The 23834-nt window shown below is 34.5% G+C and overlaps 1 protein-coding gene across 1 annotated transcript in view; it reads right to left on the bottom strand.

Moving 5' to 3' along the window:
- The window catches only part of RYR3 (ryanodine receptor 3), a gene marked incomplete at its 5' end in the record, with an annotated part of 219645 nt that overhangs the window by 47124 nt on the left and 148687 nt on the right, over nucleotides 1-23834 (bottom strand). The window contains 19 exons of the mRNA XM_084263759.1: nucleotides 154-246; nucleotides 353-440; nucleotides 1917-2157; nucleotides 3534-3854; nucleotides 4828-4958; nucleotides 7996-8077; nucleotides 8946-9184; nucleotides 9476-9536; nucleotides 10234-10283; nucleotides 12502-12623; nucleotides 13430-13497; nucleotides 13783-13898; nucleotides 17171-17294; nucleotides 17459-17534; nucleotides 17958-18020; nucleotides 19536-19685; nucleotides 21008-21097; nucleotides 21867-21945; nucleotides 22860-23023. Of these exons, the coding sequence (XP_084119885.1) occupies nucleotides 154-246; nucleotides 353-440; nucleotides 1917-2157; nucleotides 3534-3854; nucleotides 4828-4958; nucleotides 7996-8077; nucleotides 8946-9184; nucleotides 9476-9536; nucleotides 10234-10283; nucleotides 12502-12623; nucleotides 13430-13497; nucleotides 13783-13898; nucleotides 17171-17294; nucleotides 17459-17534; nucleotides 17958-18020; nucleotides 19536-19685; nucleotides 21008-21097; nucleotides 21867-21945; nucleotides 22860-23023 (2358 nt within the window). The remainder of the gene's footprint in view (nucleotides 1-153; nucleotides 247-352; nucleotides 441-1916; nucleotides 2158-3533; nucleotides 3855-4827; nucleotides 4959-7995; nucleotides 8078-8945; nucleotides 9185-9475; nucleotides 9537-10233; nucleotides 10284-12501; nucleotides 12624-13429; nucleotides 13498-13782; nucleotides 13899-17170; nucleotides 17295-17458; nucleotides 17535-17957; nucleotides 18021-19535; nucleotides 19686-21007; nucleotides 21098-21866; nucleotides 21946-22859; nucleotides 23024-23834) is intronic.

Below are 23834 nucleotides of genomic sequence, written 5' to 3'. Positions count from 1 at the left end.
TATAGTAGTTGTCATGTTTATCATCAAGAAACAAAAACATTATTTGTGTCTTCTAACAGCATAGCAGCTGCAATCTCAGTAGATTTTCAATGCCTTCTCAAAGCATGCTAAACAGCTGAAGGTTTAACTGATCCACAATTTTCATTAACTTACTTTAGACATCTTGCTCTTGGTGTCTCCTGTTAAAAATGCCAAATTGTTGATTTCATTCTGAATCACAAAATTTTGTTCTTCTCTTTTGAAATTCTAAAGATGAAAAAAAGAATCACCAGAAATTTAATACATCTGCATGAAACACATTTATATTTAAATATAGAATGAAATGGAAGAAAAAGAATACATCTTAGCTTACATGTGATTTACACCACAGGATAAAAACTTCAGCTACCATTCGAAAGAGTTCATCAGAATCTCCATCTGGTTTCTTTAACCAATTGGCTCTAATTACAAAACCAAGAGAAATATTTAAAAAGGACATTTAAAATAAGACAATTGAACACAACAATCTCTTTTTAATAGATGGGGTTACATTTGTATATTTAATCCTTGAATTTAACAAGAATCACTTCAATATTCCATCACCCTGTTATAGAAACTGCTTTTCATGGTAGTTTAACTAATCGCCAACAACACTAATTCATTGCTACTTATTTGTCTTTGCTTCCTATGGTGCTAGTATGTGTTCTTGTGCCTATTCTGTGAATCAAACTAGAAAACAGACCTGGCTGAAAAGTGAAACTCTTTCTCCGAGTATTTCTCTATTCATTTTTTTCCCATAAGAAAACTTTGTTATCGAAACTTTCATGTTGATCTGAGAGAGAGCACTGTAACTGGGAGCGGAGGAAGATTAAAGGGAAATGAATGAGTGGGTAGAGCTGTAAGGACTGATTGCTTCAATTTGTTTATTTTTATAATCCAGGCAACTAATACAACTTCAATCTGTCTGCACAAGGATGCTGAGAAAACTTGGGCAAATGAACAAACAGATGCAGCTCTCAAATATATCTAAACTAAAATGGATTATTATGACCATACATAAAGTGGGCATTTGACAGCAGACATGGAAGTTATGTTATAACTTATGTTCATTAACTCTAACTTTCTGGTTGGAATTCTCCACAGCACAGTTAAACCTATGCTTTTTACAAATCTAAACTGTTTTCTTGTCAACAAGATCTGACATAGCAAAGCCTTGAGTTCCTCTAGAAAAAATAAACTGCTTCACAGCATGAACAATCATGCATGCAATAAAAATGATCCTACCTATCCCAATATGTATTAACACCTAAAAAAATATAAGTGGACAATTACTATATACAGAACAAGTGTTAAGAATAGGATTAAGATACTGTAGATACTGGAATACTATAGATACTTAAGATAGTCTTCTGAAGAAAATTTTGGGGTCATGTTCTGGGGCAAAGGAAAGTTCAGGAACAGAATAATCCTTCAGTAAATTTTTGAAGAGAGAACCTTCTAATCATTCCATGTTGCCCAAACACTTTTTATTTCCATCTTTAAAAAAATGCAAAATATTAATATCTTTGTGCTATTATATACAAATAGAATGATTCAATTGAGAAAAAACAGTTTTTCACCCCTTCGTTAATAGTAAAGGGGTTTAGCTAGTTTTTAAATTTTGGAATGGTGTATTCATTTGTAATATGATTGGCAGCATATATAAGGTCTGGTCAGGATCTGCATTCACAATGATAACAGCGCAGCTGCAGTTCAACACAGTAAGTCAAACATGTGAGAAAGTGGTGTGAATTCACAAATCACCCTTCAATAAGTTAAGAAAAAATACTCAGGATTTGATTCTCAGCATAACATTAAACACATTGTGTTCTTTCTGTTCTCGTGGAGTCCAGTATGTTAACTAATAAATATGAGTTTAATTATTAGTTTTTATTTACCTGTTGTTGTCTACATAACGTATCAACATTGGGTAGAAGGCATAAAGGTCTCTGCAAAGAACAGCAAATTCATCAAGGATGAGTAGCTCAGCTTCTTGGGTGTCACTTTTACTATCTGCTCTCAGTTGCTCTTCTTCCATCACGATCTTTATAGCTTTCTTCTTCAATTTCTCCAGGGTTGGAATAAAATGAGTTTTGAGCAGATCAGGCCTGGCTTTGCTGATGATGGGTTGAGCATAAACTATATGTAAAAATATAGATAATCCTATGATTAATGCACAATTGATGTTTTCGATCATAGTAATATGAACTCTGCAGTTGTAGAAAACATAAAGGTCTTAGGGCTTCATGTATTTCTGGACCATCATAACATTATTAAAAAAAATTATGAATATAGCTTTATAACAACTGTGCATATTGAGAGATTAAAAGCCCTGGGAATTCAGATTATAAATATTTCAGTCTTCATGTCAGTTAAACTACAGGGTTTTGGGAAGTCACATGTCTTTAACCTAGAACCTAAGCAAAGCAGGGATTAAGACAAAAAGTGCTCCCAAAAATACTTCTGGGTTTTTTGTGTGTGGGGTGTTTTGTACACAATGTCAGAAAATAGAAGATAGTGCTCCAGATGAAGATTTACCCCTTTTGCCTTGGGTAAACTAAAATGCAGGGAATTACTAATTCAAGTTCACAGGTTTATTTTGTACAAGCATTAGTAATAAAATGAGTCACATGAGTCAAAAATCCTTGCAAGAACCACACAAGTACATTATCTCCTTCTGTCACTACAAAAATGCAAGCAGTGGCCTCTACAATTAAGCAGCAAACTACATACTAGTCCTTATTATTAGATAAAACCTCCCAGTATTTAAAATAATGAAGACACAGTATCAATGGGGCATTAAAATTTATCAGGAAATTATTACCTTTACATGGATTTTCTTGAATTACCTTATTGCATATTGTATTCTTTCGCTATTTAAGATGAATGACAAAGTTTGGACACAGTAAATTTCCTTAGTAAGCTAGCAACTACATGTTACAGGACATTTTGAGAAATCTTACTGCTCATTTACTGGCTAGCACAGTTACACAGGCAAAGCAACTAGTTCTGAACTTCAGTTAATCCTGGATGTTAGGAAGAGATTCTTTACTGAGAGGGTGGTTGGGGACTGGGCTCCCCATGGAAGGGGTCACAGCACCGAGCATGGCTGAGTTCAAGAAGCATATGGGTGATGCGGTCAGTCCCATGCTCTGACTTGGTTGGCACTGGGTGGAGCTAGGAGTTGGACTTGATGATCCTTATAGGTCCCTTCCAACTCATGATATTCTATGATTCTGTGATTTCACCATATACAGAGGAGGTAAGATTTTAAAAATCCATTATGCTGTATAGAAAGGTCTCTGCTTACAGTGATGGTACAATGCATGTATTAAAAAACAAAACAAACCATCATCAACAAAATCTTTCTTTAATGTTACATATCTGCTCTTTATCTTTCTTTTCTGCTATTTTTTATTCCAATTTATTATTGTATTATTTGGTATAATGATAAAGTGTAGCAAAATATTTAAATATTATTAGGTACAATTGCTGCTTAGAAATATTTACAGTACCTGCAATTCTTTTCATCCAGGATGCTTCATCTATTCCCAAGTTGTTGTTAATGATTTTCAGAATGTTTCCAAGAATGATGCTCAGATGCTCAGACGTTATCATTGTACAGCAAGGCCCAGCACTTTGAGGAACACTCTCAGACCCTCTTTCCCACCAATAGGATAAATAGTTGCATAGCATGGGTAAGATAACCTCAATTACATGAGGCATTTCAGTATACCTTGCTCCAGACTCTGCTAAATCATTAATTTCCTTTATTAGTCCATCCAACTGAGGGATCTCTGGACACATCTCTTCTACTCTATCAGGCATACCTAAAACTGCAAGTAAACTAAAGATTAACAAAATAAAAGAGAACATCTACATTCATCAACATTTAAACCCTCAATGCAAATAATATTGCCACTCTATTTTGTTCTGCCACCATCTTGTGCAGACATAACTGGAGTAAGACTTTGGGATATATACAGATCTCTCATCTCATAAATTATGTCTTTCTGATGATGTACATATAGCACTGATGTAGACAATAGCTGCCATAAAACTATGGCTTTACCATAGGTTGTCCTGCAATTATCTGGTGAGCAGCCCAGCTATGTAAACATGCAAAACTGAGAGCTTATATCAATATTGGATAAACTTTGGCTATTGTTTCCATAATCATTCACAACTTCCATGTCAATTTGCAAAAGATTAAATCCACCTCAAGGAAAAGGAAACAAACAACTCAGAAGTTGTCACTAGTTCATGAACTCTGCACATCTATCTCCCAACAAAATGCAAGGAAAGAATCCTGGCAGTCTTCAAGACCAGCTTGGATGGGGCTTTGAGCAACTTTGTCTAGTGGAGGTTATCGCTGCCCATGGCAGGGGGGTTGGAACTAGATCTTTGAGGTCCCTTCCAACTCAAACCAGACTGTGATTCTATGATATAATTTTTCTGTTCACATAAGCATTATGTTTCTTGCATGTTGCTATTAAGAAAACAACTATACAATTTGCTAAACATTTTCTAATGTGAATATGATCTTTGACTAAGCTTCAAATATTACAGTATGAAGTTTCTGAAAAGAATTCAAACATCATCTTCAGAAAAATATCCAAATGTAGTAGGAGGAAGAGGTTAATGTTAACACAGTCTCTTTAAAGCAAAGCAAGACTAAAATGACAAATGAAAGAGCAATAGTAGGAATTCTCAACTGAGGCACACATTAATTACTATCATTTCTATCTAGTAATATTAGTTGTAGAGGTGCAACCTTTCTTTTTTTTTTTAATGAGGAACAGTACTTACTTGCTCTTTCTCTTGCACTTTTTGTGTTGAAGACAGACAGTGGGTTGTAATGGTTGAGAGAAGGTTCAAGGAATGCAACTGGAATGGCTGCTGCAAGAGAAGCTAAGCATTCACCAAGTGCGGGACGCTGTCTGTATAGGAGAGACACCAAGTTACCCAAGAGGAGATGTCTTTCAGTCAGCTTTCAAACTTTAGCATGCATTATAAAACATCAGCAACATTTATCGCTGATGTAGCTTAACTTTTTATTACATTAGAAGCTATTTGACAATTCTGAAAAATGGTACTTCTCACACCGACAAAATTCCAGGAAATTACTGTGGTATAAGAAATGCAGTTTAAAAAAATAAAAAAAACCCAAAAAACAACCCCTATCAAGTATTATGTACTAAAGGTGAACTGCTCCACAGTGCAAATATGTGACTAAAACCTATAGAACAAACGTTTAGAATACGCAAAAAAAAATAGATTAGTAATTGCATATTATTATACCTTTGGTTTGCTTAAACAAGGAGCAAATGCACATAATCAATAGGAGTTTGTTTTGGCAGTCATATTTTTTTTTCCAAGCTTTCACTTCTGTGTGCGTGTGTTTATAGTGATTCAACAGAATTAACGGAATAAAAGGTACTTAAAGAAAAGCCAAATTAACCCTTTAGACAACCCTTTATGTTAAGACAACTAACTGGAGACATTCTATCCAAAGAATAACAAACTATCAGAGGCTGATGTGCAGGTCTTGGAGGAAGTGGAAAACTGTTAAAATGTAACCAAATGAATCTAGACTTTGAAAAACAAAGCAAGATAAAAGACCACCAGCTGATGCTATGCATGAAGAAGCATTTCCTATTACAGCACTGTTAGACTTGCGTCTTTGGCAGTTCTCATTTTGAGAAGCCTCAAATAGTTCAAATCTAAGCCTTAAACTGAACAATCTGGATATGCATGTATGACTGAATACAGCAGCTAATTTTTTCATATTTAACTATATACATGAAAAAAAGTTACAGTTTCTTAACTTCTGCAGATGTTTCTATTTGTTATTGTTGATACACATCGTCAATAATTTGTGCTAATAATCCTTTGGAAACATGTTTGTATAAACTAACCAGGAAAAGACCAAGACACCATAAACAATCACACAAATTTTGGGTGCTTTTGAGTATAAAAGGGACCTAAATTTCTGATGCAGTGAATGAAGAGAAATGGGTACCTGGGTATAGAACTCATGGTTAGAACACCTAGAGCAGTGCTATACTTGCCAGCAGAGCATTAAGGCTCAAAGTAGTCAAGGACTATTACGTTTTGCATCCAGTCCTTAACATTAATGAACCACAGACACAGAGAAGAAAGGTTCACAAAGAAATTGGAAACATTGCCAACATCCTGAACAACCTAAACAGTCTTTGTACAAAGGATGAAACCCTTGACAATGAAAGTTTGTCACAAGACAGCAGCAGCAATCCTACTTAGTATTATGCCTGATGCCCAGCACACAGGAGTCTTGTAGAATCAGCTGAACTATTTCAGCCTGAAATGTGATAATCACCTATGAAAAGGGAACTATGACTTATCCTGCGATGGAAGGTAAAGATCCTTCTTTATATCCCTGCCAGAATTCACTAGAAGAAAAACTGCATTTTGATCTTAATTCTGAGCATTGTTTAACTTGAATAACTGTTCAAGTCAGCTCAATCACTCACTTCTAAGTTTTGCTGAAATATTGAGCAGCATGTTTGAAATCCTGCCTCCCACCTAGACACTGATGTCTGCCTACAGCCTTAATTTAAGAGCCTGAGTAAGTCTTGTGAAAACCAAACTAAATGACATTCACAGTTGGAAACCTCTCACACAGCCTTAGGGGACTAATTCACTTCCTCAGCTATGATCACTTCCTCAGGTCTGATCACCCTTCTAAGAAGACAATTACAGTAGGAAAAGGGGATGCTGCTAACATTAAGTTTAGTGTAACTTTCCAGTGCTTATAGCTCTTGCCAATCAAGCAGAGGCCTGGGCTCTTCTAATTGAAAGGCAACTAAAAAACAATCACCTTTTACTTCCTGTGAGAAGACCCTAACTGCTAGTTAGAGTAGAGGTAAAGTACTTCATATTTTGCCTATCAGATCTGTGTCAAGGAGCATTTAACATTTTTCAAGCCCAGAAAGAGAAGAAAGAGTATAGGTTTGTAATGCAGCGATAGATGTATAAATGACCAAATGTGGACATGGTAACTGAGAATGATCTTGGATACATATGTACATGCATAGAGAGGGAGGAAAGAGACAGTCTGTCCACCAGGTTGCTCTTGGATTGTGCGTAGAAGAATTACCAAATAAACTCTGGAAGGAAGTGGAGACCAGCATTCCTCATACTAGGCAAAACCTCCTGTAACCAGGCTACAGAATTATATTTCATCCAGTTTAGACTCCCACTCAGGCCCTGTGAATATTTTAAGAAGGATCATGCAAAATGCCCAACCTAAAGCTGTCAGAAGCATAAAGAAGGATTATTACTGCCTCTGCTCCTGTGTTGTGATAGATCAACAATTAGGGTTCTCTTTTTTGAAGTGACAGATATGGACTTGAGCATCTTTTAATGGAAGAGATTCTAAAATCCAGAGCTTGGAACATATCATAGCCCCTAGATGACTAAAGGAATTGAAGACCATATTCTTTTTTAAAATGCAAGTAGCAGCTAAAGTGGTTTCCTTTGTACAGTTAAAGTGACAGAATGCTCTACATATGCGCAGGATTTTATGTGCAGGACAACTATTTTGAGAACTTTGTATAGGCTTAGGTGTGAGACTGACACAGCCTCCTTAGTATTCATCCTACTTACCACAGTAGTGAGTCTGGTAACATGCAGTAGCCAAACTTTGGAAATATTAATGGCAACCCACTGTAAAATTTAGCTTTCTGTATGGGAAAATAACTTCCTGCAGATAGACTGCCAAAATGAGTTGTTTGCTTTTGTTAGTTTTAGGCTGGGTTGTTAGGTTTCGTTTGTGTGGAATCGAACGCTTAAGATATAGGAACTACCTGCCAGATAAAGTGTATTTTAAACGTGCTCACACTGTTTCAAATTCATCTTTCATTCAAACTGCGTTATTACCTAAACAGCACACTCCAAATGTAAAGAAAATCTAACACACTGTTTTTCACTCAGTACCTTTCAACATAGATATTCTTCCCAGTCCCAAGGGAATAGAGGCTACAGAGAATTCTGTAACATGAAACTTGTACATCACCCACTAGAGAAAATAAGAAGCAGATTATTAGTATTTATTAAACTTAAGGCTATTTTCCAAATATTAAGCATCTGTTTTATACAATCTGATAAATGGTGCCTAAAACTTTTAGCATTTGTGTCACATTCTAGGCAGTTAATACTCCACACAGGCACCATTTATCATCAATTTCTCCTATAACTGGTCTGCCATCTACATTCATTCCAAGAGGCCGGAAGATACTTGTTAATGAGACATTGCAGATTATCACACTTGCAGAACACAAATCTGCAAGTGTCTGTGTGTCTAACTTCTAGGAGCATGATCTAAAGTGTTCCCAGGTATTTAAAGAAATTCTCTTAATAGCTATCATTCTTTTAATCATCTTCTGCTTAGGAACTGTGTCCACCCAAATGTATACAAAAGTTTGGAAGACCTCAAAGAGGCATTTCAGTAATTTTGAACTAAATGATCCTAAAAATATAGAAAATTAAAAGTAAAAGAACTAAAGTGGTTTTCAAATGTCAGAGAAAAAAAACACAAGGAAATAATGAGTTGTCTTCTTTAATCTAATAAGTAAAAATACAGAATAAAGCCAAGCAAAATTTAATTTTCTATACAAAAATAGTCTTATCCACACAGTTGGTAAAAGAGCACATATGGGGAAATTTTAATTTCTCCTCTCAATGTTTGGAGAAATACTGTACATATTTAACTTGAAACTTACTGAGGAATAATTTTAAACTTGCAATAGAAATAAAATAATATGCAGCTAATTTCAGATTTAATGTTGGAAATGCACGTTACGGAAAACAGAATTTCAACCTTTCGCTCATTACTAAAAAGTATTTGTATTACTGCAACACAATAACCTTAAAAATAAAGTACTTACAAAGTAAATCAATTCCAAACTGATATTGTGAAATATGTTCAAAAATTGATGTCAAGATTGGTAGCAATGCTACTGTAGTATAATTTATATTCTGTGAAACACCCTTGATTTGAGTTCGTGAATGGGTGAATTTTCCAAGTTTAAGATTTTCTGAAGTTTTTTCCAGGTCTTCAGCTGCATTTTCAAAAAAGGCACGCAATCCAGCTTTCACAAGCTCAGATCCTGATTTCATAACAGTTCTGAAAAATTGTAAGGGAAAAATATTGATTTTTGCACCGATCTTTGATAGTTGTATGGGTTGACAGAAGTTTTCAATGTTTTAATAGCAGACATTGAATACAGAAGTGCAGATTAAACTTTTCAGATGATGTCTGCCAATATGGAGTCCTATATCTAAATTATCGATGCTACTAATATTATTAATTACAAATAAGGAATAAAAAAATTGCAGAAACAATAGAACAGCTCCTGAAAAACTCTGCAGCCCCTATGTAGTTTGTAGTTGATACTACAAAATGTTTCAAACTTACCTTGTGTCAAGAGACTGAGCTAAGATGTGCAGGCAGTTTACCATTGTAGCAGAATCACTACCTAGTTAGAAAGAGATACTGTGAGAGCACAGAAGTGTAGAAAATGTAAGATAATCCAGTGATTCAACATGTGATTATGAAGATGCACAGGTTAAAGAAGACATGACACAATTGTCTCATCTAAGGTTGGTCACTGGATGGAGAGTTAGCTCTGGTTCTAGAACTAACTTTCAAAACCTCAAGTCCATTTCCATACAAAAATTAAAAAGAACAACTAGTGTCTACTGCTGGCTCATTTTCAACACTTGACCTTGCAACATTCTGAACATTATATCTTGCAGTAGCTGCTTTTATTACATAATTTTTTTAGCAATACATTAGAAAAAAAAGTGTGTTATTTTCCCCTGCAAACCCCTAGCCTATTAAGAAATATTCTTCTATTAAATTCAACAATTAGATGACAGAAATCACAACAATTAGTGTAAGATAGTTTTGAAAAGCTAGCAGGCATGAGATCTTTTAAAGGAGACTGAAAATCCTAGAAGCTGCTATTTCTTTCTGCTCCAAAACTTTAAATATTCTATTAACTGTTGCCTTCAGAGCCATATTCAACGCACTCACTGACTGGACTGGAAGCTTATGCATAATTTAACAGAATTTTTGCCTACAGCTTGTGAAAAGCTTCATGTAAGGTAAAAGCAATGGCTATAACATGCTTTATATTTTTAGCTTTATCAAGGTCCTTCTTAACAACTTACCAAAAAGTGAGATCCTATGTCTAACAAGAGCAGCTAGTTTGCAGAACAGGCTAAAGTAGAAAAGAACAGAAAGAGCAAGAAAAGACAAGACAAATATAAAGATTTATTTAGAATCTAAGGTAAAGTGTAGTAGGAATATGAAAGAGAAAGCACAACTATAGTTACTGTGTTTCAAATCATACATGATGACAACCTTCAGTCAACTGCATTAAACAGAGTAACTGAAGATTTTGAGTTCTCTCATGTCTAAGCTTCACTACTTCAGAGATGACTCAAACTGTGAAACTTTCTTTTCCTTGCAGTGTTTTCCAACAATTGGATATTACAGGGTTGAGTTATTCTTTATGGCTAATATTTCTGAATAAGAACTCTTTTTTGTAAGAACAAGAAAAAGTGAGTAATATTTCTGTGTTTTACTTAACATTGTGCAGAAAGTGAACATCACAAATCTTCATGCTATTCAAAACAATGTGTGAAGATATCCTTCGTAAATAAATAAATCCATTCTTAGCCACCGCTGACAATAAGATGAACCTTGACATATATACAAACTAGAAGAATTTCTGGCAAGTGTCAGAAATTTGCATATCTAACTTGTTAAAATAATAGGATAATTCAGAGAAAGGAAAAATCACCATCGCTCTAAAGATTAAAGGGGCTACTTTAACATCTAAAAACAAGGACTGCTAAGCAGACCTGTTTATCATCTGTGCTATACTTTACAAATTAAATTAGGACATAACAAAATGAAGCAAATATGCCTTATGAATTAGTACGGTCTCTTGCACAGAGCAGATTGTCATTATCTTCACAATAATAAGGAAATAGTATACTTCCTATAAGAAAAAAACCTGATATTCAATTTTCTCATTGAAGAAAGGACAAAGAATTACAAGATATTTCTGAATTTATAAGAGCAGATACACAGGCTAGACATCTAACCTCCTTCACGTAATTTTGTAAAGGCCTTTTGTAAAACCCTAAAAATCATCTTTCTAGCTTTATAAAGCTGACCTGAATGACTTTAGGGGAGTAATAGGAATACTTAAGAGAAAAAGCATGAAACTGAAATGAAATTAAATTAAACTTCCATTCTCCTGAACCTGAGCTGACTTCCTCAGCTACTAAAGGTCTGTCTCACACATTTGTAAATAATGTATCTGAAAGCTCAGTAAAGCAGAATCTCAGGGACCAAACACTCAGTCTTACAGGCAACTGCTACATAAAGACTACAACCTCACCTAGACAATGGAAATAAAAGTGTAATAATAATTTAGAGAAATGCAAAAATACATTGAAGATGGAATCTAGGAAATTCAGTGCCAGGGCTGGTCTTACATAATAACGAGTAAGTAACCTTTACTTTTGTATTTTATATCCACTCTTCTCTTTGGAAAAAGTGATCAAGTCCGGTCAATATAGTGAAGGAAAGCAAAAGAAATTTGAGAAAATTATAGTTAAAGTAAGAAAGTAGTAGAGTAGAATACAGTTTGAAAAATTATGATACAAAATTTCCCAAAGAAATAACTGGCTGCATACCTTACAGGGGGAGGAAAAAAATCAGCAACAAAAATATTTGATCACAGTCATAGCTAAAACCACGTTAATTTAAAGTTAATTGCAAAAAAATGAATTTTTTTTTTTTGTAAAGGCAACACGTTATAAATTAAAAGGCAACTGTCTCTTTTTAATTGAGTATTCTAGAATAACTTTGAGTCAAATGACTGATTCCAACCAAATCTGAAACAGTACAGATGATTGAAAATTATTAAATTCTAGCAATTTTTGTTTGTGGGCAGAAATAATTTTGTAGAGAAGGGAGAATCCATATTTACCCTTAAAAACCCACATCAAAGTATTTTCACTGTTTTTGATATCTGAAAATTCAAATGTGAGACAATTTAAATGACCCAGCAGTCGGATAAACGTCAACCAGAAATTGCCATCAACAAAGAAACACAAACCAGAAGCTAAGTTTTATTAGTTCCTCTTCTTACTGAATTATTTATTAATGTTTTGATATCATCCACACTTATATGTTGTAATAAATATAATTTATATATATACTTAATATATACACTTAATCCTTCACTTATATTAAGGAATACTAAAATGAGAAATTCTATTCACTCACTGCCATTCTGATACAGAATAAGCTATCTACTTTCTATCCGAAGAAACTGAGTTCTTGAAGTGTCTTTTTCTTTAATGTGAGACCTTTAATTACCTATATAGAACCCTCCTGGTATATCTTAATTTTCTACTTACCTTGCTACCATTTCCTTTTCCTTATTTGATGCATATCCACTGCTACTGAGTGTTTTTGTTGGAGAAGACAGGAAGTAGAGGCAGTGATTTGTAAAGTACTGATCAACTAATGGTAAAAGAACCTATGAAATACAGATACAAAATGTATTTTTCACAGAGCACAATGGTAAATGTAGCAACAATGCTCTGATTGGTCAAAGTTCATTCAAATAATTTTAGAAGTTCTGTAACAGTGGTATTTTCTCATTCCAGACACAGTCATGTAGATTAAAACCTTAAGTCTTAAAATTTTACTTAAAAGTTACATAAATAATAAACAATGATGCAGATCTATTTTAGATCTAATACATAAGGCTTACTCTTATGACATTCAACAGTGATAAATATCACTGAATCAAGAGGACCCTTCCTCTCCACTATTTACATAACTGTCCAGTACAGTTATAAAGGGAGAGGTTTGGGGGTTGGTTTTTTTTGAAGGTTCTAAATTAAAATCTGAACGTTCCTTACTTCAAATCTGGTTTCTGACAACATTTTTCTCATTAGACACATAAATGTGTATGACATTACTATGTATAGGAATACTTCTTCCTGCTAATTAAATGATAATATACACTTTAGTGATGTACCGAGGCAAATATTTTCAGAAATAATTTATATGTTCAGCAAGAGTATTTATTTTCATGTGATAAATAAGCTGCCTTTTAATTTCTATGTTCCTTCCATGTAGAATATTGAAATATTTGAATCCAGAATACATGTTTATATGAATATATGAATATTTTTAACAACATTTAATGTATTACTTACCATTAAAAAATGCAAATGATATATTTCTATTACCTGAAATGCAGTCTAACATTACAAATGTCCATGTTCGGTATAAAGGAATGTATAAGCAAATTACATGAAATAATAAATCACTCACTTTGGCAAAGAATTTTATTTCTTGCTCATGTGGAGATTTTTCAGTTTTTCCACTGGTTACAATGGCCTCTGCAAAGATACAATCAAGGCAGACACAAATAAGAATTTGTCTAATAATAGACACAACAGCTCTTTGATATAGCATTGAAAACATAGCTTTGCTGAAATACAAATAACACATCAGAAATAACTTAGCCAGTTACAGATGTCCAAGAATTACATCTGCAAATTAAAATACAGAATTTAAGTTTCTTAAATGCAATAGATAGTGGTGTCTACAATTTTAAACATAGTAGTCCAAATACTTGAATATCAACAATTTTAATTATTCTAAAAATAAAATCTGCAGCTTACCCAAATGTGCAATAAACTCTTGAGCAGAATCAACGTATTTTAAAATTTTCTTCAGAAACTTAAAGGCAAACCTCTTCTCCATGGATGAAGCATCTAATTCCATGTCATTCAAACCCCTGTTTTAGAAAGTATTAAGATAAATAGTGTTGATGGTGACAGCAGTACAAATAATGACAGTTCCACACAGCATTCCATTCCTTATTATCTTGTAATTATGGTAAATTTTCATAAGAGGGAGAAAATTAGCTTCCATGGAAACTCCTAGTTATCAATTACCTTACAAGAAATCATAGAATCATACAATAGCTTGGGTTGGAAGGGACCACAAAGATCATCTAGTTCTACCCCCTGTCACAAAATATGGGGGAGGCGGTGGAAAAATCACCTCCATCATCCTGTAGACACACAGTCTGGTACACAGTCAGCCTTCATCATCACAAGGACACACACCTGATTCACATTCAATTTGCAGAACAGAAGTGCATTTTCTTCATAAACTCAATTTTCCTGCTCCAGGTGTTATTCCATCCAAGGTATAGCACTTAGCACTTATATTTGTTCAACCTCACAAGAGTTCTGTCAGGCCATTCCTCTGGCCCACCAAAGTTCTGAACGGCAGCCATACTCTCCAGTTCATTACTAAAGATTCATTCCACATAATTGCTAAGGATGCATTCCGTCTCATCATCTGAGATGTGCACAGGGATTTTATTTTTTTTTTAAGTCACATAAATATAAAGTTTTATTTTATTCTGTTTTCAAACATACTTGTTCAAACAAATAATTAATTCATTTTCATTTCCTTCAGATTTTCTTGTACATTTTTTTAGTTTGTGACTTCTTCGTAGCCTCTTTATTCCAACATTAAGAGGACTAAATGACACGAGATTTTCAGTTGATTGATGTCCTGGGTGTAGGCTACCATCTAACTGGCTGGTCAAGTGAGGAAGTAACAAAGCAATATTAAGGGAAATCCCTGGTTACCCATAATAGTTACTTCCTTTGCTTCTGTACAGACTGTTCAAACAGCAGTAGATAAAAGGGAGATTCTTCCTATCAATTAGAGAAAAATACCTTGCTAAAGGACATGCAGACTACAGAGGTGTGGAACAGCATGTCACAAGTAGGAAGAAACGAGGAACTGGTAGTTTGTGGCACTGAGGCAAAAGCAAGACAGGAACAAGAGAGCAGGAAAGTTGCTGGACTTACTGTTGTGGTATGGAGGAAATGATAATTTCTCCTGAGATCTCCTAGCATTGGTGTAGGAATAAATTAGGGAGAATAAATGGAAGACTGTACTAACAGTTGAAAAATAGCTATGAGGTGAATCTCAGGAAAAAAGAATTCTGTGGGAGGAGCCTGATGCAGCAGAAATTTAACAACAAAAACATCTAAGTTTATGTTCTTGACCATGTCAGACCATGGGTAAGAGGATAGGAATGGTAATAGTCAGGGAACCAAGGAATACGTTCCAATCCCATTTTGCTAACCTCCCATTTTACAGATTAATTTTTGGGGAAAAAAAATCTATTTGAAGAGTCCTAGTTTATATGCTTTTATGAGTTCCTCTTAATTAATATATCACATGTGTAATATTATTTGGTATGTATTAGCAGCTGTGCATGGTTGACAGGCATCTCCTGCTGCCTCATTCTCACAGAGCATAATGCAACTAAGTATTTATCTGTATTTTCAGTGAGCTTACTGCAAATATTCTTTTTTGTGTTTTTATTAAGTCATGGTTGATATACTGTCCGATATATTGAAAGGCATCAGCAATTCTGCTAAATAACAAAGGTGACACCAAAAGAACTTGTAGTTTTAAAGATGCTTAGCAAAATAACATCTTGTTTCTAACATATACTTGAGTAAGGCCTGAGAGATTTCTCTGTATGAAATAAACACCCAAAGTGCTTCAAAAGTGTTCTCAATAAAGAAAGAGGAGCAAAAATCAAAACAGAAGCAGATGGTATATATAAATTACACACACTGTGCCGCCTATACATTTCCAATTATAAAGAATTTCCATGTTTTAATTAGTCCAATGTTTTTAAGAACGACATTCTAGAAATGTTATAATTGCAATCAGTATTTCAAAAGATTTTATTGATACTTAAAATATGCACATATTCATCTGAAAAAAAAACGCTGAGAAGAGGATAAACTTGATTCACCCTGATATAGACAACTGCAAACTCTTTGTTCATACCCTATAAAGAGTTTGAAGAGACTTTTTCAAGTTGGCTTGTCCTATTTGGTAACACTGGAAACATTTTCTTCCTATCCTAAATAGATGCAGCTGCAAAGAAATATTAAAATCAGTATTTGAGCAATTCCATTGGTGCTTCAAAGGACCCTTCATTGGCAGGAACTCAACCTGTGTTTCTTATTCAATAGCTCTAAAGCAATTATGGATGATATAAAAATGTTTGGGGGCATACCTACAACGTGGATTCAGGCTAAGAGCCTACATAATTGTCAGGAGGGATTTTTTTTGTTTGTAGTAATGCAGAAATGTGCATTTAGAGCTGTCTTTTAGTATCTTAAGAAATGTTATTGATTGTTGAAGCCAACAAAGTTACATTTTGCAGAACCTAATAATCAATTTGATTCAATTTCTGAGTGTATAATTTCACTAGAGACACAGACTTGAAAGCAGAACTGAATGAAAACATGTCTGTCTCCATGCATGTGCAGAAATAACGCTCGTGAGTACATTTTAGTTTGCAAAAATGCTTAACACCAGCAAGACTCCAGCTTCCTATGTGCTTGAGTTTTACATACAATAAAAGATCATAGTTACAGTATAGTAACTTGCAATTCATCATACAAAGCAAAAAATACAGTACGTTATTTTCATTTCACTAACAGTGTAAGTCCCTGCAGACCAGCTTCCTTCCAGATACAGCAATTCAAGTTAGAGTACAACGGATGAAGTCTGCACTTATGCTTGAGCAGAAGTTAAGGATGCAATGCCAACAAAATAGCCACTTTTGTCTTTTGCTTTGCAGAACTCAAACTGACATATTTCTTAAAAGTTGGATTAAAAAGCACTTTTACACAGACGTGTTTCGGTATCAGACCTCAGATTATTCTTTTTTCCCCTGTGATCTTTACTGGCAATGCTGGCTGCTAATTTAGAAGTTTTGAATCATCTGCTTGTTTAATTACACTACTGTTTCATTTTGTATTTACTATTATCATATAGATTAAAAATCTTACATGTCTAGACTATTTCAGAACATTAAAAAACCAAGGACTCTGATTTGCAGAAGACATGTCAAATGGTAATTATGTTAATAACTAACAGACTGCAGGGAGATAAGGACAATTATCATGGTTTGTGCATTGAATGTAAGCAAGTATCTCAAAAAAATGTGCAACTTACCGAGATATGATAATACCAGTGACCTGAAGGAATTTAAACAGTTCTTGTGCCTTTTCACGGTCCCGTGATTTCTCCTTGGCTGTCAATGTGTCATAAGGCACCAGTAAAGGATGACTACCTCCACCTTTATTAAGTTGAAAAAACTGTGAGTTTTTCTACTGTAAGATTTATTTTGCTTCAAATACAAAAAGGAACAATTTGATTTTGATTGTCTTGACTTCTTTGAGACTGTTTCTTCTCCCTCGTTTTCCTTGTCTATTCTGTGTGGTTCACACAATCCTGACTTACCTTTACTTTCCAGCTCCATTTTCTTCTTTTTGGCCCATATATTATGGTAGTTTTCTGCCATTACCTCAACCATTCCCTACATTAGCATCAGAGAAAAAACAAAATTCAAAATTAAAAGGTGACAACTAAAAATTCTGTAATTCTACATAATTCTGCAGTCTTTAGTAAAATCTACACTTGTGGTAAAAAAAAAAAAAAGCACAGTTAAGTGTCAGTTCTGCATTCAATTTTGATGTCAAGAGAGGCAGAGGATACACATATATCACATGCTGTTTACAGTCACTTCATGATAACTTTTCCCAGGAACTCAGGAAGCACCAGTGAGTTTAATAGTGGAAATCTCTTCCTTACATATGTAAATAGTATGGCATGCACCTTTCTACAATATCATAGCACAACCACAGTCACAAACTACAGTAATAAAGCTGACAAAATCCATTAAAAGCAAAACCCAAATCTATTCTTTTCAGCACAACATATGAAAAACACAAACACAAACCTGAAGCTCCCTGGAAAGCACCACATTAGAGAGATCAAGAGGTGCTGGGCTATACCCATTTCCCTGTGGGAATAAAAAGAGGATTATTTTTGGATAAAAGTATTTCTAATAAAGGAATTAAATATTCAGCTACAACATCTTTGTTGCTGGTCTGATTGGAGTAATACCATTTAAATTTTAAAACTTGCTTGTGGAAACTTGCAATGTGCTGAAGACACACAGGGTGAATGCATCTGCTGATGTGGAAATAAAAAGGTTGCTGCAGATCTCGCTATTCACAGCAGATGGCAAGTGGCTATCTATGCTTTTCAGCCTAAGAGAGGAGACCAATCATGAAGCATAGAAGATGCCTTCAAAACATGACAGGACAGTATGGCAATGTCCTGAATGAACCATATACTAAACACAAGACATCACCACAAGAAATTATTGTCTCACAGAATTTACAGACTAAGAAAAAGAGGAGTGTGATACATTTACAGTCTGTAAATGTTTCAATTGTGAAAGCTCCAGTACAACCAACCTATTAGGCACATCTTAAATATGAACAGTCACATAAATCAATGATGTCAATCATGTACTGAAGTTAAACACCTGCTGAAAAACTCTACTCTGACAAGTTTTTATCATGCATCTTCTTGGGCAAGAAGGCCCAACTGCAGAACTGGTTCAACTGGCTAGAAGCAGAGGTGCCAGAGCCAGAAGGACTCCCTGTAAAGGAGTGAAGTTTGCGGAAGAGATAAGAAACACTGCAGTATTGCTTTGTAAAAGAGTGCTTACTTTTGGTAAGCAAAACTGGTGCTGGGGAACGAACCTAACACAGGCTTAAGGTTCCTGATGCTGATGGACACAGGGTCAACACTGATGCAAGCAAATCAGCTCATGACACATCTTTGCACATTCCTTGCAGAACTGCTTATGGTGGTATTTAAGCAGTTAAGGTATTTAAACATGTGTTTAATTCACCTCAAAGGGTACAATAAAATTCACCAACACTTGTCATAGTTTTAAACAGCTTTCCCTCCTGTAAGATGCAAACATACTGTGCTGCAGTCTCAACGTTTATTACAAAAAAATACAAATGAATAAAATAGATGATATCACATCAAAATGCTAGGTACTATATAATTAACTGCAAATTTTGCCTACAGATTTAACAGAAAGTATTAAGTCTTATTTATTGATCTTAATCATAATCTTGACAAGAGTTTTCATGCTCTTTGGTTTGGCCAAAAAAGAAAATTACTAGATTTACTTATTATAAAATAAAAAGCTCTCAGTTCTTTGCCATATAATCTTTGAATGACTGTAGGAAAACTCTCTTCAGGTCTTCTGGGAAAATGAATAGATATGGTCGCTCACAGCCTCATTATCTTAAAAGCTGTTGCCTTTTTGTAATCTCCTCTTTAGTGTTACCTGCACAGTTTTTATTATAGTGACATGACTTCCAATATCAGAATGCTAGCATTAAAAATTTCTTTTCAAGAAGAATATGACGTTAACATAATTACAAATAATTTTATTTATAAATTAACAAACAAGCCTTTTGTTTTCAAAATTTCAGCAACTCCACCTTACCTGGCTAGACTGAGATATGCTGCGGAGCTTTTCATTTTCACGCTGATGCATTAGTGCTTCTCCTCCTTCCTTGGTCCTTTCTAGGCTCCATCCCATGGCCAACATGGTTTTCAGTGATTCTCTGGCAGGCCAACGATAAATTTCCTTTTCCTTTGAAGAAAATAACATTAATTTTCTCTGTATTCAGCAAGTAGCAAAAACTCAATAAAATAATCTGGCCTTTATATATTGTAACATGCCATAAAAATAAACAAAAATGTGTGTATTTTATCTAAGATATATTACAGTTCTCTTTGCACTAGCAGCACTCAAGTTACCTCTGGATCGATGATGTAGTTTATATCTGGAATCTTATTTATGTATTCATCTAGCCCAAAATAATAAACAAATGATGGCACTACAAGTGCTGTGAAACTAATTAGGTGTGTATATTTGAATGCATTAGCATACAAAGCCTTTTTTTATCTTCCTATATTTATAGTCATTCATGTATACAGAACATTACTGATCTACCTCTTCATATAAATATAGCCATTGATAAAAAACTGGGGAACAGCCGTATTCCAACAGTCCTTTGAAAAATAAAGGTGTTATAGAAAAAATGAAAAGTTGTGGCAAAGAATATTCTCACTGTCATGTTAAGATGTCTTAAATCAACCTCATAAAAGTAATTCAGTTCTTTACATAAATAAGAAATTTTATGATGGCTACCTAACATGACAGTTTTTGTGGAAAGACCTGATTTCCAGATTCAAAAAACTTCTAATCCGTGACAGTTTAGAAAATTCTCTTTAAATGGCTTTGATAGCAACTCAAACAACAGTTCTTCAGCTCCTCCTCAAAGATTTCAAAGCAATTTACAAAACTTAGGAAATTAAACCTTTTGAATCCCTCTCAATTTTTGTCATCTCCATTTTCTGAACAGGAGAAACGTGGTAAAGAGGGACAAATTGACTTATTTGAGTCACCCAATGAATCATTGTAAAAATATGTAGTAGAATTCAAAATCAGTTCACTGTTCTGACAACTGGAAAGAAATTAAAATGAAAAATACATTCAGATAGTTTAAATGTTTTTCTCCGTTTTCAACTGAAGCATCTCCTACACTTCCTTTAAATTTTTATACCATCTTCCTTGGAAAAAAAAATGCCTTTAGAAATGTTAAATTAACTTTCAACTAAAACCCAGGAGATGCTGCTGGTTATCCCTCATCCATGAAGACAAGAAAAGCCCATGCTATTGAGACTTTGGATACAAATTGGCCCAGACCTATGAAAATGCATACCAGAAGCAAATTATGCAAGACACTCTGCAAGATTAACTAAATAATCACTTTAGCATGTAGATGTTGCTATTCTTAACTGTAAGAATTCTAGTTTTTCTCCCTTTTATAGCATATATATGAAATGGATTTTTAAAAGTACACAAATCAATCTACTTTGTATTAATGTAGGTGTAATTTCCTCTATTACCTTTTCAGTTAAAGTTTTGAAAGGCCTTATTAATGGGTGAGTCTTCATATTTTCATCCAGTGAAACACCATATTTCCATCCACTATTAGTCTGAAAAAAAATCCCCAAAATAAGTGAGAACAACAAAGATAAGCAAATGGTAAATTGGCCAGTTTAGTTAGTTTATTGAACTGCTAGTCTACTCCCATAGCCACTCACTGTCTCTGAAATTTCTGTTGAAAGATCATGCATCCATCTGTGGATACACCAGAAGAGAACATGGCCCAGAGATTAAACACAATCTGTGAGTAGTATGTCTCAAGCAACAAGTTCTGAGCCTAATATATATTGCCCCCTTTCAAACATACTCATACATTAAGATGGTATGAGCTAAGGTTAAAAATGTGTCTCTTTTTTCTGGGAGACTGAACTCATCAACACAGCCTGGTTGCCCTTCTCTGGACTCGCTCGAGAATGTCAATGTCCTTCTTATGGTGGGGAGCCCAGAACTGAACACAGTACTCAAGGTGATGTCTCACCAATGCCAAGTACAGGGGCACAATCACCTCCCTAGACTTACTGGCCACTGCAAGTTCTTACTTTTAAAAAAAAACAAACCCAAACAAAAAAAAAAGCCAAACTGGTTGCCACTTTTTCATTCTCCTCAATCTGATAAATTTCGTCAACTTTGAATGTCAAATTTCAATGCATTCTCTTGACCAAAAGACTTATTCCACATATCCCTAAAGAAATATGCAGACATTAATGGACTCCAAGCAAGGTCTAATCAGTTAAACTGTTCAGTTTTTCTTTCAATATCCACCAAGGTATTATTTGCAAGTTCTTTTCTGATAGTTGCCCGTATTGAAATTTTTCCCACCTTATCGAAGGCCCATTTATCATGGGAATGTTCGGCATACTTGCTGACAATATACTCCAACTTCTCAGGAAGTACAAGGCTGCAAAGAAAGGGGATTGTGATGATTCAGTCATAAGTTACTGCTGTCTAATTTATGAAGAAAAAGTCAGAATAATATAGCACTAATCAAAATGTTTCACCTCCACATAAAGGCAATATATTTGGCTTTGCAATATATTTTCTTTAGAAGAAATGCCACAAAACTAAGCAGAGCTATAATGGCATTTACAGGCAATCTTCAGATACATAACAGTTGCACTTGTTAGTGAGTGAAATCACAAGAAAAAACAACCCTGCTTCACCATAACCTAGACGAATTTTTCTTGGTAATTCTTAACAGGGGATAATATTGGTGTGGATGTTTTCACACTGGAGGTACATGACTTAAATAGCAAGAATCAACTAGTGATCTTTACTTGCATTAGCAATCCGAAGGCCAAATCTCTATTAAAATCACCAGATGTAGTCTGCTTATTTTATTGTATCAGTTTGCTACAGAAAAATTCTCAAAACTAAATGCAGATTTTACAAAAATTGGGCAATGGGCTAATTGAATGACTTACCAGATTTTGATGATGTACCATTTGTCATAAGCACAGTAAATAATGACAGTAGCAAACTTATTACAAGTGTATATATTCCAAATATTTGAACTATCAGGTAATAGCATTCATATTAAGTATAGAATTTACTAAGTACTCTGCAGATATAATGTGGAAATATTTAACATCTGTACAGTGCTGAGAAGAATGTGCTTTATATCTGATAAGCAGGATATGTTGCAGTGAAGTATGTAGCAGGAGGAAGCAAAAATCCTTATACTACTTCTGAAAGGCACAAATGTAATGAAAAAGTCAGTAACCAGCCAACCCTTCCATTCAGAGTAGAAAAAAATATTAAGAAGGAAGAGCACAAAAATAAGTAAAGGAAATCAGTATCATCTATATGACTCACTTTGCTGTGCTGACAGGTTTGGGATCAAAATTTCCTTCTGGATCCACCGAAGTCTGCTTTTCCAAAGTTGACCTAATTCGTGTATCTAAATAATCAGGGGGCAAGGCACCAGCTATAGCACTTAGACAAGGCAAAGCCATTCGAAAGAGCTCTGGATCATACTTCTGCAGGAGAGATAGGAACTGGTTGGAAAATCCAATAGAAAAACAAGCAAAATGTTAGTGAAAACCAAGCAGCCATAGGTATGCATATTAGAAGATGCAAACAAACAGTAAAGCACATTAAAACATTAAACATAGAGCAAAAATATTGCTGCATGACATCTATTTTTCTTGATATCAAATTGATACATTTTTAAGACTATTCAAATAACACAAGAGTATGCTCACACTTGTATAAGTATATAGAATTATGACTCAAGATTTCTTTGGCCATTAAGGCCTACACAGGAAGGGTCAAGGGTTGTTTGCCTGGTTATAGAAGTATGATCATCTATAAAATATGACACAGGCACCAATCAAGTAGTGATAGGAAAAACTTTTACACTGCAGAAATGTTTCTTTTCCTTCAATATTAGAAATAGACTATATTATTCTATAAAACTGAGCAACCACTTTGTGTCAAAGAAAATGCTGAAGAACATTTACACTTAAAATTCTTGCTGATAGAATTATATGCTTATATCACGGAAGGAGAATTCCTTAAAATTTTAAGGCTTTTAATTCTTCTAGTTTTGCAAAATTCTTTAGAGTGTACAGCACAAAAAAAAGAACCAAGATCACAGGGTAAATTGCTTCACTAAACAGCTGGAAGCCATGAAAATGCCAAACCTGTAAATATCTCAGTACAAAACACAACAACAGAGAACACTAGCTCAGCACATTTACACAGCTCTCCTTTCATTGGACTAACAATCCTTAAAAGAAAAATGAAAATTCTATTATAGAGTCCACCAATATTGGGAGAAACATATCA

This window comes from Gallinula chloropus, assembly GCF_964237585.1.
Source record: "Gallinula chloropus genome assembly, chromosome: 4".
Classification (NCBI taxonomy): Eukaryota; Metazoa; Chordata; class Aves; order Gruiformes; family Rallidae; genus Gallinula; species Gallinula chloropus.
This window is presented reverse-complemented; position numbering and strand designations above follow the sequence as displayed.